The following is a 24,519-nucleotide window of genomic DNA, read 5'->3' on the forward strand; positions in this document are numbered from 1 at the left end:
TTAAACTGAGCAAGCTCCAGCCCAGATATAAAAATCCAGGCATACCAAACTGAGCAAGAGCCCTGAGGGCTTGGTTCGAGATAATATGACCAGTTTAATTAGAACAGTCCTGACCCACAACATTTATATTTAAATATGGCATGAGAAATATTATGGAAATTTGGAGTGTGTCAGCCACCTTTACGTGTGCACAAGCACACCTATTCGGAGCAGTAGGGGAACAATCCAGAGGAATGCCCAAAGGGCAAACATTAGAAACATGGAGGGAAACCAGAAAAGGGAGCAGAATAAAATGAGAAACTTCTCAGGGGAAGAGGCTGTATATTTTTCAGGTGCATGTTCCCCATCACGTAATACATTATTAGGTATATAATAAAGAATGGTGATTATGAGAAGTGCATCTGCAATCAGGCAGAGCTGCATATACAAGAGTGTGAATGTTGTTAAGAGAATGGGTGCCTTCATTTTGAAAAAAGGGGTAAATTTGGGAGCATAGAATGGTGGGGGTGAGACATTGGAGAGAGCTTTTGAAGGGGCAGGGTCAGAAGAGAAAGAGAGGCAGGGAGAGTAAGAGGGATAAGGAGGAGATGGGGGAAGGGAAATATTCATGTACATATGTATATTTTTGCTTATATACTTGCAAAATTATTCAGCTATTTCATTCTGAAGTATCTGCCCTGTTTCCTTCCCTATTCCTTTTCTGACTCTACAATTTAATGGAGACAAATAATTATTGACAAAGAACAAATTAGTAAAAGATTTCACTACTCATAAGGAATTATTGGTCTCATCCACTAGATTGTAAACTCATCAAGAGCAGGAATATTTGTCTTGCTATAGGTGTATTGTCCCAAGCTTGAACTCAGTGAGGAGAGGGAAAGATGAAGGGTAAGGGAGAGAAAGAAGAGGAGGAAGAGAAAGCAAGGAGTACTCAGTCTTGGTGCTCCTCCTTCTTCACTGTCAAATTTTCAATCCTCGTTTGGCACAAGGGTAGGGTATGAGCTGTTCCTCCTCCCCTCACTCCAAAGCACCCCAAAGCCTCATGTGGAGGGGTCATCTACCCCCACCTGCTTCACCCCCAGCTGATCCCCATCTTGGCGCAAAAGCAGTATGGCACTTTTGAGGTCATTCACTCTCCACCTCCCCTGCCCTGGCTCCATATTCCGACCTTAGTCCCATTCCTTGCACATCCCCCACGTCACCCTCCTCAAGATGGACAGCCACTGGGGCTCTCTTGCCTACCGAAGCCCACCCCTAAACCCCTTGTCCGCCACCATCACAGCTTGTCTCATGAATGTGCTGTTGTCTGAACAGTAAGGGATCGAGAATTCAGGCCAGCCGCCTCCCACCCTGTCTTGGGGTTGGCTACAGGAAACTTGTATCAGAGTGGGCCCCCCCACCCCAGATTCCCAGTTCCAGATCCTCTCCCTGGCTCTGGAAATTCTTTCAACTCATACCACAGACGGACACAAAGGTCAGAGATCTGCAGAGACCTGTAATAGCCACCTTGCAAGTGTTATCAGAGAGTTGTGACACATAGGATTTAATCCTCTCCCCCTCGTCCCCCCTCCATCCCCCCCATCTTACCTCCTTCCCTTCCCCCACAGCACCTGTATATATGTATATATGTTTGTACGTATTTATTACTCTATTTCTTTATTTATTTATCTTGTACATATCTATTCTATTTATTTTATTTTGTTAGTATGTTTTGTCTTGTTGTCTGTCTCCCCATTTTAGACTGTGAGCCCCCTGTTGGGTAGGGACCGTCTCTATATGTTGCCAACTTGTACTTCCCAAGCGCTTAGTACAGTGCTCTGCACACAGTAAGCGCTCAATAAATACGATTGATTGATTGATTCCTATCCGAACTACTTTCCCTTCGTATAACACTTTTGCCCCCTCCCTGGGATCGTCTCTTAATTTCCTGGAGATGTTCTGGAACACATGTTCATCTGGTCCTTTCCTCCCTTCCTTCTGGGTGTCCCACGTTCCAGTTTCACACTGTCCGAATCCTTCCCTGTTGGGTAGGGACTGTCTCTATATGTTGCCAACTTGTACTTCCCATGTGCTTAGTACAGTGCTCTGCACACAGTAAGCGCTCAATAAATGCTATTGATTGATTCCCTAGAACCTTCAGTTTCTCGGGTAGATTTGCCGTCGATCCTCATGATCGTTTCCCCCCCTCGAGGGGCAGGGGCCTCACAACTCTGAACTCCCAACTTGAAGAACATTTCTCCTATAACCTGTCCTGACAGTATCATTTTCTCAAACTTTCTTGCACGACCTGATCTCTCAGCATCACAGCTCAGAAAACCTTCTGTTCCAAAATAGCCAGTGCCCTTAGTTGAGAGACCATCTCTGTCACACTGTGACCCTGAAAATATGGGACCTTTTCTGGGCCTTGATCATTTGGGGTGATTCTGTCTCTATATGTTGCCAACTTGTACTTCCCAAGCGCTTAGTACAGTGCTCTGCACACAGTAAGTGCTCAATAAATACAATTGATTGATTGATTATTGTTTTGAACCATAGGTACTGGCAAGTGGCATTACTGTCTCTCAGCAAGCGTCAAACTCATCTAGGTTCCCTAGGTTTTAGTTGAAGGTTAGAAAAAGAGGGAAAAGATATATTTTACCGCCTAGGACATGTACTTGCATTATTTTTATAGTAGTGGTAAGAGTTTACACTGAGCCACCCATACACCCATCTGATCCCCTGTCCCCAGTGGCATATTCTTATTATTGTGGTATTTCATAAATCTTCTTAGCAGCATTTACTGTGTGCAAAAACTGACATAAGGGTTGGGATAGATACAGGATAATCGGGCTGGACACAAGTCTTTGATGTGGGGCTCAGAATCCAAATAAAAAGGAGAGCATCTATCGAGTCAGTCATATTTATTGAGCACTTACTGTGTGCAAGGCACTGTACTAAGAGCTTGGGAGAGGACAACACAACAATATAACAGACACATTCTCTGCCCACAACGAGTTTACAGTCGAGAGGTCGAGGTATAGTGTAGAGTCTCTATTGTACAGATGAGAAAACTGAGGCAAAGAGAAATTAAGTGACTTGCCTAAGGTCACACAGTAAGCAAGTGGCAGAGCCAGGATTAGACCACCCCCTCTCCTTGCCCTCACTGGGGATACAAAACACAATTTACCAGGCAGTCGTTTAAGTAAGTAAGGTTTAGTTGCTGTCTGATAGAACAGCCATGCACATATCTTTAAATTATGTATTACAAATTATTTTATTCATATTAGTATGTCTCCCCTTCCAGAGTGTAAGCATGTTATGGGCAGGGAATGTGTCTGCTAATTCTGTTGTATATATTCTCCCAACTGCTTAGTACAGTGCTCTGCACATAGAAAGTGCTCAATAAATACCATTGATTGATTGATGTTGCCAACTTGTACTATATGTTGCCAACTTGTACTTCCCAAGCGCTTAGTACAGTGCTCTGCACACAGTAAGCACTCAATAAATACGATTGATTGATTGATTGATAGACATGCGATCCCATGAACCCCTTCCAAGCTGCAAACTAGTGCAACTCTCTCGCTCACACATAGGGTATATCTCATGTCTGTCTTTTTCTCATGACAGGAGCCCCAGGCAGGATCCTTTTATGCTGCTGGCTAAGTTATCTCCCAGTACCCTTCAAACACCCTTGTATTCAAAGGACATGTCACCCCACTCCTCAAAAAACTCCAGTGGTTGCCCCTCAACCTCCGCACCAAACAAAAACCCCTCTCACCATTGGCCTTAAAGCAGTCCACCACCTTGCCCCCTCCTACCTCACCTCACTACTCTCCTTCTACAACCCAGCCCACACATTTCGCTCCTTTAGTGGTAACCTTCTCACTATGCCTCGCTCCCACCCGTCTTGCTACCTTCCTGCCTCTGGCCTGGAACCCCCTCCCTCCTAAAATCCTACTCTCCCCAGCATCAAAGCTTTACTGAAGGCACATCTCCTCCAAGAGGCCTTCCCAGACTAGGCGCCTCCTTTCCTCTTCTCCCACTCCCTTCTGCGAAGCCCTGACTTTCTCTATTCTTCCTGTTCCCAGCCCCATAGCAGTTATGTACATATCTGTACTTTCCAAGCACTTAGTACAGTGCTCTGCACACAGTAAGCACTCAGTAAATACGATTGAATGAATATCTGTAATTTATTTGTATTGATGTCTGCCCCCCTCCTCTAACTGTAAGCTCGTTGTGGGCAGGGAATGTGTCTGTTTATTGTTGTATTGTACTTTCCCAAATGCTTAGTATAGTGCTCTGCACACAGTAAGTGCTCAATCAATCAATCAATCAATAAGTACGATTGATTGAATGAATGAATCTTCCTCAATCAATTTTATTTTTTGAGCACATAATAATAATAATAATAATAATAATGGCATTTATTAAGCGCTTACTATGTGCAAAGCACCGTTCTAAGCGCTGGGGAGGTTACAAGGTGATCAGGTTGTCCCACGGGGGCCTCACAGTCTTAATCCCCATTTTACAGATGAGGGAACTGAGGCCCAGAGAAGTTAAGTGACTTGCCCAAAGTCACACAGCTGACAGTTGGCGGAGCCGGGATTTGAACCCATGACCTCCGGCTCCAAAGCCCGTTACCCTTTCCACTGAGCCACGCTGCTTCTCTAATATGTGCATATATTGTGCGCATTGTACTAAGAGCTTGGCACATAGTAAGCACTTAACAAATACCATTATTATTATTACTCTCTTTAGTCTTCATGCAGTGCTCCCCACACAGTAGGTGCTCAATAAATATGATTGATTGCTAGAGGCCCGAAAGAAATTACAGATAGGAGGAAGAAAGGGAAAAGACACCTATGCAAAGTGAGTTCTTGCCTAATAGGGTGAGTAAGATATGTTCATAAGTACTGTGGGAGGTTGTTTGAGTAAGCAGGTGCTCAGGTGATTCAGAAGTTCCAAAGAAGTGGCAGTTGGGAGATAAGAGGTAACCCTAGGGTGTCCCTAACAGAATTTGGGATGCTTCTTGGAGATTGAATGTTGATGGGAGTTTGAGCTTCCCGACAACATGGCTCCAGGCACTCACTTCCTTCTAAGACTCTGGACTCGCTGCTTTTCTGACTCAGCCGCCTTTTAAGTGTTAATAGAGGTGGTTTCGGAACAATTGTGCTTAATTTGAGACTATTTACCTGCTGCTAAGGTGAATACTAGTACCACCCATCTCTCCATTATCCTCCAAGATAAAGGATAATCAGCCTCCTTCCATCCTACCAACACAGAGTCTAAGTATCCATTACCTTGTGCAAATTCCGGGCAAATAAAAGCAGTTTTTTTTTCTATACGGCTTCCTTTCAGCAAACATGCTGGACCCCGACAAATATGTCCCAAGTGCCTCTCTCTTTCTTCCAGAAAATTTCCTTCGTTCTATTTGCCATCGACTTGTAGAAACCTTTATTTACAATAATGAGCATGAAATTTGCTGTAGTTTTTTTGTTACTGCCGTTTTAGTAACTGATGTAATTTCCTTCCCAAACACCTTGCCTCTGGACAGGCGTCAGACATTTGGCCTGCCTGATATCATTAAGGTGAGGCGAAAATGAAAAACATTACGTTCCAGATCCCCAGATTTCCCTCGTCACCCCAATTTCCTTCTGTTGCTACAATCACTCTCCAGCGCTTAGAACAGTGCTTTGCACATAGTAAGCGCTTAATAAATACGATCATTATTATTATTATTATAAATCTCCAAACCTGCTCTCAAAATCTACTCCCTCCTCTTGTGTCTCGCACTCCATCCCACCTCACCTATTAAAAACATCTGGCACTTTCAATATAATTCTTACTACACGTACAGTAAAGCGTCATGAAATTTGGGCTTCACTTATCTGGAATTTATGACCTAAAGCTTATCCTCTGACTCCTCTCTTTGATCTCTGCAGTTGCCAAAGCTGGTGAGTTTTGATAGAAAAAAGCTTTACTACACCGTAGTTAATAGCTGCAGAAAGAGTGGCAGGAGAGTTTGCAGCGATGGTGAAGGGCTTAATGGGACAGTTACTCATCAGATTTAAAGAAAACTGGAAATAGTTCTGGGAATAGGAACATTCTGGAAGACCATGCTCATGGAGGTAGGCTATAGAATTGCCCTTTTAAAAAATAACTGGTCATAGTTATTGAGTGTTAACTGGGTGAAGATCACTGTTCTAAGCGCTTAGGAAAATGCAGTACAACAGAGGTGGAAGACACGTTCTCTGCCCACATTGAGCTTGCAGGCTAGAAGGCGAGACAGACAATATGAATATTTTATTTAAAAAAAAACCCTCTCTACCTGGACTTTTCACCAATTCATTTGGGATTCACCTCTGGCGTTTGGTCAACAGTATTTAGTAGGCGATCCAGGAGTACTTTGGCTTGGGTCTTGCAGGCATTTCTCCTATCTAACTTATTTTAACATCCTCTAGACTGTAAGCTCCTTATGGACAAGGGACATGTCTAACAATTTTATTATATTACACTCTCCCAGATGCGTACTCTTCCCCCCTAGACTTTTAACTCACTGTGGGCAGGGAACGTGTCTTCAAACTCTATTATGCTGTACTCTCCCAAGTACAGTGCTCTGCACACAGTAAGCGCTCAGTAAATAAGATTGATTGATCTTGAAGATTGGGACGATGGTGGCATTATTGAGAACCTTACAGTCCCATATCTTGAGTAAGTGTATGTTGAGTAACAGCTTGTGTAAAAATTTAAGCTAAGTATCCTCTTCCATGCTTGTGGGCCTCAAGGAGTATGCTATTAGGCTCAGATGTGTTGCCATTCTCATGATTCTGGGTGCTGTGGTGACTGTCCCAGTAGTCAGGAGAAATGCCGTGTTGGAATTTTTTATGTTATAAATGCTCTATGTTTTTTAAGAAGAAGGCAGGTGAAGAAGTTTGAAAGTCTGCTGCCTCACTTCAAGATTACTTCCATGTCTGTAGTGAAGCTGGAGTCATCTTCACTCTTCTGAAGTGCAGATATGGCACATGATGGGCCTTATAACATCTCTAATGATGTGCTGAAGTTCTTGTTTTGGTGCTGGTCTGCATAACCTGGGATCAATCAATCGTATTGATTGTATAGAGATCGTATGGGATCTCTTCTGCTGTGGCACCATCCTCCCCCTGACTCACCCCCCTTCGCCGCCCCCAACCCACACATGTCTCTCACGTTTCCTAAGTTCATTTTCTTCTGCTTTGGCATCCTACCACCTGACACTCATTGACTTCCTTCCAACCAGTCGATGGGGCAGAATATTGTGCAGAGCTCTTGGGAGAAGATGATATAGTTGTTAGGCATGATCCCTCCCCTCAAGGAGGTTACAGTCCAGTGGGAGAGACAGATATTAAAATACCTTACTGGTAAGAGAAGCAACAGAGTACAAGGCTATGTACGTAAATGATGTGGAGATGGGGAGAAGTACCAAAGATAGTCGGTCAATTGTATTTATTGAGCGCTTACTGTGTGCAGAGTACTGTACTTGGGAGACCACAATGTGCTTGGGAGAATGCAACGTAACAATATAACAGTCACTTTGCCCACAGTGAATTTACCTTCTAGAGAGAGACACAGACATTAATATAAATAAAATTACAGATATGAACATGAGTACTGCGGGAGAAGCAGTGTGGCTCAGTGGAAAGAGCCCGGGCTTTGGATTCAGAGGTCATGGGTTCAAATCCCAGCTCCACCACTTGTCAGCTGTGTGACTTTGGGCGAGTCACTTCACTTCTCTGGGCCTCAGTTACCTCATCTGTAAAATGGGGATGAAGACTGTGAGCCCCACGGGGGACAGCCTGATCACCTTGTAACCTCCTTAGCGCTTAGAACAGTACTTTGCACATAGTAAGTGCTTAATAAATGCGATTATTATTATTATTACTGTGGGGCTGGGGTGGAGGGGTTATGAATAAAGGGAGCTAGTTGGGACGATGCAGAAGGGAGTGGGAGAAGAGGAAAGGAGAGCTTAGTCAGGGAAGGCCTCTCGGAGGAGATGTGCCTTCAGTAAGGTTTTGAAGGTGGGGAGCATCATTGGCTGACAGATGTGAAGAGGGAGGGCATTCCAGGCCAGAGGCAGGACATAGGCGAGTTGGTGATGAGATAGATTGAGATAGAAGTACAGTGTGAAGGTTAAATACGATTAAATACGATAAATACGATTGATGAAGGTTAGCATTAGAGGAGTGAATTGTGTGGGATGGGTTGTAGAAGGAGAGAAGGAGAGTAGCAATATGAGGTAGGAGGGGGCAAGATGATCGAGTGCTTTAAAGCTTCAGGAGAAGTGGCGTGGCTCAGTGGAAAGAGCACAGGTTTTGGAGTCAGAGGTCATGGGTTCAAATCCCGGCTCTGCCAATTGTCACCTGTGTGACTTTGGGCAAGTCACTTCACTTCTCTGTGTCTGTTACCTCATCTGTAAAATGGGGATTAAGATTGTGAGCCCCCCGTGGGACAACGTGATCACCTTGTAACCTCCCCAGTGCTTAGAACAGTGCTTTGCACATAGTAAGCTCGTAATAAATGCCATTATTATTATTATTATTATTAAAGCCGACCGTAAGGAGTGTCCGACGCGAAGGTGGATGGGCAACCACTGGAGTTGCTTGAGGAGCGCTTAGGGAGTGGGACTAAATGCATGGGAGAAGAAGTAGGGAGAGGATGTGAGAGATTAGTCCGGGAAGTCTTCCTAGAGAAGATATGATTTCAGTAGGTCTTTGAAGATGGGGAGAGTGTTGGTGTGGTGGATATATTGTGTGAGGAGTTCCATGCAGGAGGGAGAGAGGGCATGTCAGTCGTGGGTGTTGGTTGGTATTAGAGGAGAGAAGTGTGTGGGCTACAGTGGAGTGGAAGCAGAACAAGACTAAGTGAAGGGGATAGATCAGCCAGAAAGAAGCCCATCATCATCATCAATCGTATTTATTGAGCGCTTACTATGTGCAGAGCACTGTACTAAGCACTTGGGAAGTACAAATTGGCAACATATAGAGACAGTCCCTACCCAACAGTGGGCTCACAGTCTAAAAGCGGGAGACAGAGAACAAAACCAAACATACTAACAAAATAAAATAAATAGAATAGATATGTACAAATAAAATAAATAAATAAATAAATAGAGTAATAAATATGTACAAACATATATACATATATACAGGTGCTGTGGGGAAGGGAAGGAGGTAAGATGGGGAACGAGGGGGAGAGGAAGGAAGGGGCTCAGTCTGGGAAGGCCTCCTGGAGGAGGTGAGCTCTCAGCAGGGCCTTGAAGGGAGGAAGAGAGCTAGCTTGGCGGATGGGCAGAGGGAGGGCATTCCAGGCCCGGGGGATGACGTGGGCCGGGGGTCGATGGCGGGACAGGCGAGAGCGAGGTTCGGTGAGGAGATTAGCGGCGGAGGAGCGGAGGGTGCGGGCTGGGCTGGAGAAGGAGAGAAGGGAGGGGAGGTAGGAGGGGGCGAGGTGATGGACAGCCTTGAAGCCCAGGGTGAGGAGTGATGCGCAGATTGATTGGTAGCCACTGGAGATTTTTGATGAGAGCCCAGATGAGAGTATCCCTGTTGCTGTCCAAGGCTGTTCTCTAGAGCTCGTGGTTCCCGGAGATTGTGAGCAGGGTGACCTTCCTGGGTACCACAGAAAGCTGCTCCCAACAGGGCAGCTGCTCTGCCACTTGCAGGACAGAACATGAGCATGAGTGGGAGGTGCCACCCTCCTTGCCTGTTCTCTTCTTCGGTTTCCCTGCGGCATGCACAAAATCGCACTAATTCAGCGGTTCCATGCATGTGCACTGTGGCTGCATGCTTGACATGCCTCTGAGAGAAATGGAGAGGTTTTGTCCGCTTATGGTAAAGAACGACTCTCCCAGATCCTTCGCAGAAGCTGTTTTGGCTAAATTTTTTTCATTTTACAGAGATCTGAAGGAGCAACGAAAAGACTCCTTTAATAAAGAAAAGGGTTTGACGTGAGCGCAGTTCACACTGCCTCCTAGGAATGAAAAAATCTTTTGGACTTTTTCTCTTCGTGTATCAAAGGAGCATGGCTTGGTGGAAAGAGTACAGGCCTGGGAGTTGGACGGACCTGGGTTCTAATCCTGGCTCTGCTGTGAGACCTTGGGCAAGTCACTTAACTTCTCTGTGCCTCATTTACCTCTTCTGTAAAAAATGAGGATTACCAGTGTGAGCCCAATGTGGGACTGTGTCCAACCTGATTAACACGTATTTATCCCAGTGCTTAGGACAGTGTTTGGCACATAATAAGCATTTAACAAGTACCATAATTCTTATCACTAGAAAATCCTGGTTGTATAAATAACTTGGCTGTGAATGCTAGGCCTAAGGGCCTCTTCTAGATAAGAATACTATAAAACTAACAAGCTGGTATAAAACTTTTAGGAACCCAATTCTCCTAGCCCTAAAATTTATTTTTTGTTCGTATCTTAAGCACTCTGAGAGGCTCATTAACCATTTCAAACCACCAGGGAATGGTTTAATGCATTACAGCATGGTATGCATATTACCTATGCAGGAATGCACTAAATGGTCTTCTGTTGGTCTGAAAAAGGTAATGTTCCACCGAGAGTGCATAGTTCACTACCAGGGAATAAATCTACTTACTGGAAAAATTGAGTTTTCGCATTGTAACCGTATCTAGTTATGGAATTAAATGTTTATGCCAAAGTAAAAAAACAATTACTACTGCATTTTCCTTAGCTGTGCATCTAACCCAGGTGATGGGATAGAAGTAACTGATGCATTTTCAGTGTTTGAATACATTGAACAAATTTGTTATAAAATATTGAGCTAAGGACTATTTGTATAGAAAGCTAGATATTATTACTGGCATTTATGAATGTTCAAAGCACTGTAATAATAACAGTAGTGATGATGGTATTTATTAGCACCTGTTTTGTGGCAAACACTGTGCTAAGAGGAGGTTAAAGTTGAACAGTCAGCACAGTAAACATTAAAAGTAAAAGCAGTATTTGGAAAAAGCGTGGTCTAGTGGGTAGAGTACGGGTCTGGGAGTTAGAGGATGTGGGTTCTAATCCTGGCTTTGCCACTTGTCTGCTGTGTGACCTTGGGCAAGCCACTTAACTTCTCTGTGCCTCAGTTACCTCATCTGTAAAATGGGGATTAAGACTGTGAGCCCCACGTGGGACAACCCGATTACCTTGTATCTACCCCAGCACTTAGAACAATGCTTGGCACGTACTAAGTGCTTAACAAATACCATAACTATTATTATTATTATTTTCTGATCCTCAGTTGCCTCACTGAGAAGCAGCGTGGCTCAATGGAAAGAGCCCAGGCTTTGGAGTCAGAGGACTTGGGTTCAAATTCCGGCTCCGCCACTTGTCAGCTGTGTGACTTTGGGCAAGTCACTTAACTTCTTTGTGCCTTAGTTCCCTCATCTGTAAAATGGGGATTTAAACTGTGAGCCTCCTGTGGGACAACCTGATCACCTTGTGACCTCCCCAGGGCTTAGAACAGTGCTTTGCACATAGTAAGTGCTTAACAAATACCATTATTATTATTATTATTATCTGTAAAATGGGGATTAAGATTGTGAGCCCCATGCGGGACAGTCCGTGTCCACCCTGATTAAACTTGTGTCTACGCAGGGCATAAAATGGCGCTTGGTACACCATTTAACAAGTAAGCGTACTTGTGCCTCAGTTCCCTCATCTGTAAAATGGGGATTAAAACTGTGAGCCCCCCGTGGGACAACCTGATCACCTTGTAACCTCCCCAGTGCTTAGAACAGTGCTTTGCACATAGTAAGCACTTAACAGATACCATCATTATTATTATTCTTATTATTATTATTATTACATGGGACAGGGACTGCGTCCAATCCGAGTTGCTTGTATGCATCCTAGCTCTTAGTACAGTGCCTGGCACAAAGTAAGTGCTTAAGAAATACCACAATTAATTCATTAAGGAACTTCCAGGTGTTTAGAGAGGGCTCTGTCCTTGTACTTGAAGATAATGCCACAGTAGTAGTAAAAGCCACACAGCTGATAAGTGGAAGAGCTTGGATTAGAACCCATGACCTCTGACTCCCAAGCCCTTGTTCTTTCCACTAATCCACACTGCTTCTGTGGCAGGTCATCCTGGTAGAGACGTCGGGAGAGCAAGAAGAAATGTGAGACTGCTGAGGGCAAGAGATTTAACATTATAAAACACATTATAAGATTTTTTTAAAAATCATTTTTAAGAGTAGTATATTCATATTTGCCATGATGTGTGTTTTCGTTAGGTGCCTAGGTTAGAACATTGGGAATTAGGGAACGTTCATCCATCGGTCAATCAGTGATATTTATTGAGTACTTATTGTGTGCAGAGCAATCAATCAGTGGTATTTATTGAGCACTTACTCGGTGCGGAGCACTTGGGAGAATACAGTAAAGTAGAATTAGCGGACAGTTCCCTACTCATAGCGAGTTTTCAGTCTAGAGGGGTGTCAATCAATCAATCGTATTTATTGAGCGCTTACTGTGTGCAGAGCACTGTACTAAGCGCTTTAGAGTCAATCCAACAATGTAGCCTGTTGCAGCAATAGTTTGTGTGCGCACTCAGGACATCAGCTATAAAGGGAGTTATATGAGTTTTTCTTGCTGCAGGGTTTTTCAAGAACGCAACCCCTGCAACATGGGAACAGTGGGATTATTGTTTTATAAATTTAAAATATTTTAAGACCTTTAAATTTTTTTTTCCTCTTTCCGCAGGAATGTGTAATCCCCGCAATTACAGCGACACCCCCCCCAACATCAAAGAGCACCGTGGAGGAACTGCACGAACCAATTCCGTCTCTCTTCCGAGCTCTCACCGAAGGAGACACTCAGCTGAACTGGAACATAGTTTCTTTTCCCGTTGCCGAAGAGCTCTCACATCATGAAAATCTGGTTTCGTTTTTAGAAACCGTCAACCAACCCCAACACCAGAACGTGTCTGTCCCCAGCAACAATGTCCATGCCCCATATTCCAGCGACAAAGGTAACCAAACTCAATTTCTGACTAGATTGTTGGGGTCAGATTTGGTCTCCATCCTTTTTTCCCCATCACCTCGATCCACAAAACCTTCAGTGCCAGATAGAGGAGGAAATTCAAGATTCATCTTTTTTCGGGGGCACTGAATGAATTATAGTCCCAGGGTAGTAAAGTAGCATAATAGCTATAGTAGCTGTGGTGCTGAAATAACCCATTTGGAAAAACACGGTGATATTTTGTGACTAAAGAATGCTATATAAATAGGATCCCAGAATCTGTTCCCAAGTCTATTCCTGATTTGCTCTATGACATCGGCTTTCCGTCCACCTCAAGTTTTCCAAATGTAAATTAGGGACAATGCTGCTTATCAACCGGTTGTATATATAAAGCTGTTTGAGCTCATGAAATGGAAGGCACTGTTAGCACAGACCACATTATCCCTGAGTAAAAATTCATTCAGTTGTATTTGAGCGCTGACTGTATGCAGAGCATTGTACTAAGTGCTTGAAAAGTACAATTCGGCAACAAAGGGAGACGATCCCTGCCCACAACGGGCTCACATGTTAATATGAAAATGTGAGTCTTTACTCAGAAATTCAAAATAGTGGTTAAGCGCTTATTATACATCAAGCAGTGTACTAAGCTCTGGAGTAGATACAAGATAACTACATCCCACTTGAGACTCACAGTCTAAGTAGGAGGGAGAACAGGTATTGAATCCCCATTTTGCAGATGAGGGCACTGAGGCATAGAGAAGTTAAGTGACTTGCCCAAGCTCACACAGCAGGTAAGTGGAAGAGCCGGAATTAGACCCCAGATCCTCGAACTCCCAGGCCTGTGATGTTTCCACCGGGCCACACTGCTTCCAGTGTGGTATAGTGGGTTTATTCTTACCATTTTTCTACGATCTATTGTGTGCCTTTTTCCTTCATGTATAAAGGAATTCATAATTGATGTTGACATCCTGATTCGAGTGTGAATAGTAGACACTGAACCAATTATGTTCCTAAGCCATATGGTTCATCATGAAATAACGCTCAAATGTGAGACTATTCTTTGGTTTGGCCCACTTTAGGAAACCAAAATAATTCTGTTTGAGTGCTTTCGATTAGGAAATGTCCAGTAAGTATCTTTATTACATATTAACTTATGTGCTCCCCGTTATTGGAAATAATATAAGGAAACAGCATGAGAGATTTTAAGGATGTATAGCTAGTGTCCTGAATCACTTATCCATACCTAACATCCGTCTGGATAGTGACATTTTTCTTTAATGCTACTTCTAAAAAATGGACGCTAAATATAGGACAAATGAAAGCAAAAAAAAAGTCCCGCACAAAATCCTATCAGTCGTATTGATTGAACACTTACTGTGTGCAGAGAACTGTACTAAGCACTTGGGAGAGAACAACACAATGCAGTTGTTAGGCGTTTCCTCTTCATCACGAGCGTCCTAACAAAGAAAATCAAGTTTCAAGAGCCATACATAACTTTCAGTCCTAAATATTTATAGGTGAGAGAAAATGGTTTAAGAAATTACCAGACTTTTCTCTGAAAGACTGGTTCAGAATAATTTCTGTATCCAGGTCATGCTTGGAATTAAAGTGGCCCTTAGGTATACACCTACTGGAAGAAAAGAGAGTGTTTGTGGCAAACTGACTCTCTGAGCCAGAGGGGAAAGTTAAGGATCAAATTGTGTGGACGTTGCTAGTCTTTAAAGGAAAAGTTAAACCCACTTCATTGATGGGTCCAGAAATTGAACACAGCAGAAGCTGCTGATCTGAGAGGAACCCCCTTGCTGGGTTCTGTTGGACTGTAGACTTTCCAGACTTTCCTTTCCAAACTCCTTGAATGAGTTGTCTACACTCTCTGCCTCGAATTCCTCAACGCCAGCTCTCTCCTCGACCCCCTCCAATCTGGCTTCTGTCCCCTACATTCCACCAAAACTGCCCTCTCAAAGGTCACCAATGACCTCCTGCTTGCCAAATCCAACGGCTCATACTCTATAATAATAATAATAATAATGATAGTATTTGTTAAGCGTTTACTATGTGCCAAGCACTGTTCTAAGCGCTGGGATAGATACAAGGTTATGAGGTTGTCCCATGTGGGGCTTACCTCCTCGACCTCTCAGCTGCCTTCGACACTGAGGACTACCCCCTTCTCCTCAATACACTATCCAACCTTGGCTTCACAGACTCCGTCCTCTTCTGGTTCTCCTCTTATCTCTCCAGCCGTTCATTCTCAGTCTCCTTTGTGGGCTCCTCCCCCCCCCATCCCCTTACTGTAGGGGTTCCTCAAGGGTCAGTTCTCGGTCCCCTTCTGTTCTCTATCTACACTCACTCCCTTGGTGAACTCATTTGCTCCCACGGCTTCAACTATCATCTCTATGCTGATGACAAACAAATCTACATCTCCACCCCTGCTCTCTCTCCCTCCCTTCAGGCTCATGTCTCCTCCTGCCTTCAGGACATCTCCATCTGGATGTCTGCCCGCCATCTAAAACTCAATATGTCCAAGACTGAACTCCTTATCTTCCCTCCCAAACCCTGCCCTCTCCCTGACTTTCCCATCACTGTAGATGGCACTACCATCCTTCCCATCTCACAAGCCCGCAACCTTGGTGTCATCCTCGACTCCGCTCTCTCCTTCGCCCCTCACATCCAATCCGTCACCAAAACCTGCCAATCTCACCTCCGCAACATCGCCAAGATCCGCCTTTTCCTCTCCATCCAAACCGCTACCCTGCTGGTTCAATCTCTCATCCTATCCCGACTGGATTACTGCATCAGCCTCCTCTCTGATCTCCCATCCTCCTGTCTCTCCCCACTTCAGTCTATACTTCACGCCACTGCCCAGATCATCTTTGTGCAGAAACGCTCTGGGCATGTTACTCCCCTCCTAAAAAATCTCCAATGGCTACCAGTCAACCTACGCATCAGGCAAAAACTCCTCACTCTCGGCTTCAAGGCTGTCCATCACCTCGCCCCCTCCTACCTCACCTCCCTTCTTTCCTTCTCCAGCCCAGCCCGCACCCTCTGCTCCTCTGTCGCTAACCTCCTCAATGTGCCTTATTCTCGCCTGTCCCACCGTCAACCCCCGGCTCACGTCCTCCCCCGGGCCTGGAATGCCCTCCCTCCGCACATCTGCCAAGCTAGCTCTTTTCCTCCCTTCAAAGCCCTACTGAGAGCCCACCTCCTCCAGGAGGCCTTCCCAGACTGAGCCCCCTCCTTCCTCTCCCCCCACCCCACCCACCCTACCTCCTTCCCCTCCCCACAGCACCTGTATATATGTTTGTACGGATTTATTACTCTATTTTACTTGTACATATTTACCATTCTATTTATTTGATTTTGTTAATATGTTTTGTTGTCTGTCTCCCCCTTCTAGACTGTGAGCCCATTGTTGGGTAAGGACCGTCTCTATATGTTTCCAACTTTTACTTCCCAAGCGCTTAGTACAGTGCTCTCTGCACACAGTAAGCGCTCAATAAATATGATTGAATGAATGAATGTAGACTGTAAGATCCTTCACTCATTCATTCAGTTGCATTTATTTTGCACACAGTAAGCACTGTACTAAGAGCTTGGGAGAGTACCATATCACAATAAACAGACACAATCCCTGCCCACAGAGAGCTTACGGTCTAGAGGTGTGGGCAAGGGATATGTCTGTCAACTATGCTGTATTGCACTCGTATTAGAGTGTACTATATTGCTCTGTACACAGTCAGTACTTGATAAAAACCATTGATTGATCGATTTCTGCTATCCCCCAGCTGATTGCAGCAGCTCGTTGGCCTGAGAAGAGACAAGCCTTGCTTGATTACAGCAGTTTAGCCCTCGCTGGGACTGCAGATTCATCTATTCTTTGATGCTGATGCCTTAAAAAAAAGGAGAGGAATTGCAAGCATACCCCTGTCCGATTCGGCGGCTGCCCAGTGCCATTTCTAGAGCTGCAGAGAGAGGAGTGGAACTTTCTCCCCAGGGTCTGGGCTGGCCATCCCAACCCGCAGAAACTTACCTCCTGCCCATTTAACTTCTCAAGTTTTCCTAGGTGCTAATTGGAGAAGCCTGTGGTGACAGGAAAATCTGAAATTTCCAGGCCTGGTGGAGTTAATAGTAATTATTATGTAAATTTGTACCTCCTATACGTATTTTCAGTTATCTCTGAAACCCTTAAATATATTTCACTGGAGAGAGAGAGAGATCACTTTGCTGATGATGATGATGATGGCATTTATTAAATAAGACAATATAGGGTAGTGAAAAGAATGGTTATAGTCATGAAAACGAGTCACTAGACCATTGGCAACTTTTTCGGGCCCCTTTGAAAGAGCTAAGGGAACTGTCTCTTCTTATTCCATTACCCTTGAACTGGATTATTCTTGGTATTCTGCTGCCTAAGCGGTTGTGGACACGTGGAAAGAGCACAGGCCTGGGAGTAAGAGTAAGTCTGCTGTGTGACCTTGGGCAAGTCGCTTAACTTCTCTGCGCCTCAGTTTCCTCATCTGTAAAATGGGGATTAAATGCTTGTCGTATTGCCTACTTACTTACCCATGTGGGGTAAGGTCTGTGACTGATGTGATAAACCGGTATCTACCCCAGCATTTAAAACAGTACTTGACATTTAGTAAGTGCTTAAGAAATACCGCAATAACAAAGGAATATGCTGGGAATTCACAGAACTCCAGAGCCGGAGGGGTGGGGGCTATCAGAGCAAAAGCACCAGCAGCTGGCATGGGTTTTGGTGCATTGCAGTCAGATGTTAGCAGGGGACTGCAAGTGCTTGCTCTGATAATAATAATAATAGTAGTACTTGTTAAGCGCTTACAATCTATCAAGCTCCGTACTAAGCACTGGGGTAGATACAAAATAATCAGGTCGAACACAGTCCCCGTCCCTCACAGTCTAACTAGGAGGGACTCTCCTAATCCAATCTCAGATCTTCCAAAAGAAATACTACCCGAATTCTAGATTACCCTCTCAATTCTACTATAGGGAACATTAATGTACCCTATGTTTATCTTGTTCTGCGTCCATTTCATTTCCTCTGCTCGGTGCAGTTCTTTATTCATTTTGAGAATAGGGGAACCAAAGACTAGCCGTTTTCTTTTAATGCATCAGAATAACATCAATTTCATCTCAGACACCTGTATTCTTTATTAATTTTGAGAATAGGGGAACCAAAGACTAGCTGTTTTCTTTTAATACATCAGAATAACATCAGTTTCATCTCGGACATCTGTACCCTGTTTTTCAGTTCGTGGTTTCTGAAAATTCTCTAACGTTTAATCACTTTTATTGTTGTTAGAGAAGCAGCGTGGCTCAGTGGAAAGAGCACGGGCTTGAGAGTCAGAGGTTATGGGTTCTAATCCCGGCTCCACCACTTGTCAGCTGGGTGACTTTGGGCAAGTCACTTAACTTATCTGTGCCTCAGTTCCCTCATCTGTAAAATGGGGATTAAGACTGTGAGCCCCACATGGGACAACCTTGATTACCTTGTATTCCCCCCCAGTGCTTAGAACAGTGCTTAGCACATAGCAAGCACTTAACAAATACCAACATCATCATTATTATTATTTATTACTTGTACAGAAAAAGTAAAAGATTATGGTGTTGCAGATGGAATCATGAGGTTGCCTTATCTTGATTACTGCCCAATTCAAAATTTTTATTACATTTCGTTTTCTTTTCTAGCCAGGACTCCCCTTTTTTGTGTAACATTTCTTCTTTAGAAATGGCTTACACAGTGGGGATTTTTATCTTCTGTAATCTCTTGACGTGCACCCTGTCAAATGCTCACTCAAGAATTGTTACTTTTTAAATAATGCTATGACATGGTTACCCACAAGTTTACAAAATTGGGTTCTTGAAGCTGTCAATATTTAAATATAATTTTATTTTGCATTTTTCAAAGGCTCTGCGGCATTGTTTTCCATCCCTACCCTGTGCCCACCCTCAGCAGGCCTAGAATTAGGATTCTTTTACCTCACCATAAAGTCACAGAACAAATGTCCACTGCCTTCGAATTGCAATTAACCAACTGAATCATCCAGTATAGGTGGTAACAATAATATATTGCTCAATCAATCAATCAATCGTATTTATTGAGCACTTACTGTGTGCAGAGCACTGTACTAAGCGCTTGGGAAGTACCAGGAAATGTCATAGTGGATAGAGCTCGAGCCTGGAAGTCAGAAGGTCATGGGTTCTAATTCTGGCTCCGCCACTTGTCGGCTATGTGGCCTTGGGCAAGTCACTTAACTTCTCTGTGCCTCAGTCACCTCATCTGTAAAATGGGGATTAAGACTGTGAGCCCTTTGTGGGATGGGGACTGTATTCAACCCGATATGGTTGTATCCTCCCCAGCGCTCAGTACAGTACTTGGCACATAGTAGTAAACAATTATTAAATAGCATTATTAATATTAGAAAACCATACCTTCCGCAAACAAACAAACTGGACAAAATGGGAAACCATGGTTTTAGCACCAATTTTTAGGGATTTTACTATTACAGTTAAACCCATAAAAATAGCATCAGCCTTGAATATAATGCCTCAATATATGGAATACCAGAGAAATGCTACAGAGCTCTGAGTTGTCACTATAATCACCATCTTCAGTGTGGTCCAGTGGAAAGACCAAAGCCTGGGAGTTAGAGGACCTTGGTTCTAATCCTGGCTCTGCCACTTGTCTGCTGTGTGACCTTGGGCAAGTCACTTCATTTGCCCAAGGGGAGCTGTATGGTCTAGTGGGAAGAACATGGGCCTGGGTTCTAATTCCTGCTCTGCCACATTTCTGCCATCACTTCACTTCCCTGTGCCTCAGTTACCCCATCTGTAAAATGAGGATTGAGACTGAGAGCCCCGCGTAGGACAGGGACTGTGTCCAACCCGATTTGCTCATATCCACCCCAGTGCTTGGTACGGTGCCTGACACATAGTAAGTGCTTAAATACTACAATTATTATTATTATTATCTTTAGTGAGTAAGGTGTGAGAGCAGATTGCAGAAATTATTAAAGTACTTGCTGCTTTGCTTTGCTGGCAAGGCTCTAGCTAGGGCCTTTCTGAACAGACTACTGAAGACTGTCATTATTCGTGCTATTTTCACTGTAATTTGGCTTCAAATAATGATAACAATAATAATAATAATTGTGGCAGTTGTTAAGCAGTATGGCTCAGTGGAAAGAGCCCGGGCTTTGGAGTCAGAGGTCGTGGGTTCAAATCCCGGCTCCGCCAGTTGCCAGCTGTGTGACCTTGGGCAAGTCACTTAACTTCTCTGGGCCTCAGTTACCTCATCTGTAAAATGGGGATTAAAACTGTAAGTCCCCCGTGGGACAACCTGATCACCTTGTAACCTCCCCAGCGCTTAGAACAGTGCTGTGCACATAGTAAGCGCTTAACAAATACCATCATTATTATTATTATTATTAAGCACTTCCTATGTTCCAGCAGGGTTCAAATCATAGCATAACCTACATTATATTTACAGCATGTCAATTGCAAGAGAGTACAGGGAATTAAACCAAAACCTCTAATTTCTTTCCTAAACCATTCAGAAACACTTAACATCATCGGCTAATCAGGGCTCTGATAACTGCTAAACAAATTTGACTGTTCTGAATGAGTTGACATACATTTTTAATACTACCGCAAGAAGATATGACCGGCAAAGTCAGAGTTGAAGGTATCCTGTCTGACCCATTCTTGGTTCCGGACTATTTCCGAAGGCTTCTTACTTCACATATTTGCTCTGAAAGTCTTCCCTCCGTTACTCCCTTGAGACACTTCCTAGCTCTTGGAGAATTCTCCACCCAGCCATCCTGCAACGTAGAAAAAGCCCTCGTCCTCATGCTCAAAATGAGTGCCTCGTTCTCCAACTCCCATGGCTGTAGAGAGATTCCCTGGTCTTGGGAACAGGTAATTCCCTAGAGTAGGTTAAAGAGGAAATCTCCTTGGAGCAATAGAAAGAGGAAAGGACCCAGCCTTTCCTCTTGAATCTCCAGTTTGTCTCTCTCTGGAATATATGTGTGTGTTCATGTGCACTTTAGCCATAACCTAAAGAGAAGCAGCGTGACTCAGTGGAAAGAGTCCGGGCTTTGGGGTCAGAGGTCATGGGTTCAAATCCCGGCTCCGCCACTTGTCAGCTGTGTGACTTTGGGCAAGTCACTTAACTTCTTTGGGCCTCAGTTACCTCATCTGTAAAATGGGGATCAAGACTGTGAGCCCCACGTGGGACAACCTGATCACCTTGTGACCTCCCCAGAACACTGCTTGGCACATAGTAAGCGCTTAATAAATACCATTATTATTATTATTATAACCTCTGTAATTTCATAATACAGTTGGGACAGGGGCATAAAAATAGCCGTATTTCCAAATGCCATTTATCAATAAGGCTAATTTTTGTAAAGTATGCTAAATGATAAAGCAGGTTATGGTCATTGCTTTTTTAAACTCTTTATTCTGACAGGGCCTTGTATGTATAGCGCTGTTTCCAATTGGAAATTTTGTTCTCCTTTACTGTACATTTTAGCTCTTAGTGCATTGCTTTTTCTACAGTTGCATATAAACTGCTCTATTACATCAAGCATTATACCCAACAAAGAATCCTGAAGATGCGTTTTTAAATATAAACATTGTTTTGATGAACCTGGTAATGAAACCTTCTGCTGCAAAGCCGATTATCACACATTTAATGACGAATAACTAGGTTTGAACTGAAACCTCTTTCTAATTTTCCTCCTTCTCCCTCCCCAACCCCTTCCCCTTTGTTGTTTTTCAGAACACATGTGTACTGTGGTTTATTTTGACGACTGCATGTCAATACATCAGTGCAAGATCTCTTGTGAGTCCATGGGAGCATCTAAATACCGATGGTTTCATAATGCCTGCTGTGAGTGTATTGGGCCTGAATGTATTGACTATGGCAGTAAAACCGTCAAGTGTATGAACTGCATGTTTTGAAGAAGAAATAGGAGTTGTATAAAATGCAGGCCAGAATGATTTTTTTCATTGAAAAGGAAGGGATCGAAAGTCACTCGTTGGTGAAGTGTACTGGTTGCATCAGAATACCAGCGATTTGCGGTGAGAAGATGTAAAAAATTTGAAGTCTGTTTCTATCTTGTTTTTGCTTTTTTAAATGCAACAGAAATTAGTAACAATTTTGAATATCATGTTTTAAGTTTATTTCTTTTTTAGAAATCCACTGAGCATTTGCCTTTCCTTACCTGGTATATGCGAGCAGTAAACTCTGTTTTGAATATATTCTCATTTTGATTTTGATACTGTAACGGTTGTTTTAGTGATTTTAAGATGAAGCTTTAAGGTGGTGACTGCAAGAGGGCCAGCATTTAAGTTTAATCAAGTCCAAAAAGTAACCATTTGAATGGAGAATTCACCAAAACATCTGAGTTTCCCTCCCCATCCAGCCAAAATAAAATGTACTGTCTCTGCCAGGCCTCCAGATAATCATGGATGGAAATGAAGAGTTTGGGTTTTGTAGATTCTTCCTCTAGACTGTAAGCTCATTGTGGGCAGGGAAGTGTCTATCATCTGTTACAGTGTACTCTCCCATACTTGGAACAGTGCTCTGCACACAGTAAGTGCTCAATAAATACCATTGATTGATTCCTGATATTTTGAAGATTTATAATTGGTTGATTAAGAATAATGTCAACCGGGTGGGGTAGGTTTCTTTGCATTCCTGTGCATCATACCATCCCTTTACTTTCCCTCAGACTTTTAATAACATTGAGATACTGTATACTAATCCTGATCTATTAATTGTTCTCACTTGTATCATAGCAGAGTCGGTAAATTGAATTTCAGAACGTCCAAATTTTATGCCTTTTGCTTTTTTTAAAGGCTTAAAGCTCTAAAAAGTTCAAACTTTTAGAAATGTATTTTATTGAGACTTAATGGAAGATGGAGTGCCAAAATGACTGGAAAAGGCTTCCTGTTTCCTTCTAGCTTTCCTTTTTTTCTGATATGCTTTTCAAGCTTGTTCCATAATTGAAATTGTGGATACTGAAGCACATCTAGGAAGGCTGTGCCTGCTCAGTAGTGTGAACAGTCTGTATTACACTAATAACCTGGTTAGGTAGAGTGCCGTAAATTTGAAATTGTCAACAACTCCCCCATAGGAAGTGAGTAATCTGCATATCATCTCACGAAGAGCCCTTGGAGCGTGGAACAGCTGCCAGCCGATAGCGGTACAGGTTTTGAGGGCAGTGGATGGGACGTCAGGAAAAGAACATAATAGAACTAAAGTGTCTCGTTTTGGAATATTACAGGGAGAGAGTTGTTTTTCAAGTAAGTAGTAGTGGAAGGAGAATCAGGTGAAAATGGGAAAGAGAAAATGAAGTGAAGTTGTCCTTGAGCAGTTATGGTGAGGGAAAAGAGGGGGATGGTTGGGGAAATGGGACTAGAAAACCAACATTTTAGGCTTTCAGTTTTTTGTTTGAGTTGGTTTGCCTTTGGTTTTTTTTGTTCTGGATTTTTTTCCCCCTTCAATTTTAAATCAGCTTATGCTGGACTCCTACCCACAGCTGAACACATGGGATGAAATGTGATGCCACTAACTAGAGGGAAACTTTTGTATTGTTATTTTGTTTCCACGTCAATTTGGCCGTCACTCTTAACTCATACCTGTTATGCATATGGAATCAGGATAAGTGAGTACTAGCGCATGAGGTTTTCTTAATGCTGAGTTCTGTTTGAAGGAAACCCCTGGGTTATAGGAGAACTGGGTGTAAGTTCAAATCCAGTATAAGTAAATGTAGGAGATATACATAATCTCATAAGAGATATAAAACTTCTTTGAAAGAAGACTAAATACATCATTAGAAGTAAAGCATATTGAGTAGGTACTGCACATTACAAATCATTAATGAGTACATTGGATTTTTCTAGTGAAATCAAGTATTCGAAAAAGCCTGAATGTTTTGGAACCTTAGGAGAAATTCAAGATGCCATAGTTAATATGAAGTTTGTGTCTAGTATGTGAATGACCTTTCAAAAACAGAAACATTTTACCTACCCATAATTATTAATTGTGGTATTTAAATGCTTACTATGTGTCAAGCGCTGTACTAAGCACTGGGGTAGATACAGGGTAATCAGGTCTTATATGGGGTTCACATTTGAGGGAGGAGGGAGCACAGGTATTGAATGTTCATTTTGCAGATGGAAGAACTGAGGCACAGAGAAGTTAAGTGACTTGCCCAAGGTCACACAGCAGGTAAGTGGTGGAGTGGGATTAGAACCCAGATCCTCTAACTCCCGGGTCCGTGCTGTTTCCACTAGGCCACACTGCCTCTCTTTTTGTACTTGTTTTCCTTAGATTCCTCTGGCATAAATTGTAGAGCAGCTTCAATTGTGCCTACTATTAAGAACTAACCAGCAAAATAAGCCGTGCCCATAAGCAGTTTGTTTGAGGTGTGGATTTTAAAAAAGAAGTTTTTAAAATAATTTTCTAAATCTAAAGGTTTCTGTCTACATTTCATATCTGCAGGTCAAGA

At 43.2% G+C, this 24,519-nt stretch overlaps 1 protein-coding gene across 1 annotated transcript in view; it reads left to right on the forward strand.

Annotated features, from left to right (window-relative positions):
• The window catches only part of TWSG1 (twisted gastrulation BMP signaling modulator 1), a 68,820-nt gene extending 44,712 nt beyond the window's left edge, over positions 1–24,108 (forward strand). The window contains 3 exon segments of the mRNA XM_038747143.1: positions 12,731–12,762; positions 12,764–12,998; positions 21,783–24,108. Coding sequence (XP_038603071.1) covers positions 12,731–12,762; positions 12,764–12,998; positions 21,783–21,964 — 449 coding nt within the window. The 3' untranslated portion in view covers positions 21,965–24,108.
• Positions 24,109–24,519: the final 411 nt, after the last annotated feature.

The sequence above is a fragment of the Tachyglossus aculeatus genome, chromosome 5, assembly GCF_015852505.1.
Source record: "Tachyglossus aculeatus isolate mTacAcu1 chromosome 5, mTacAcu1.pri, whole genome shotgun sequence".
NCBI lineage: Eukaryota > Metazoa > Chordata > Mammalia > Monotremata > Tachyglossidae > Tachyglossus > Tachyglossus aculeatus.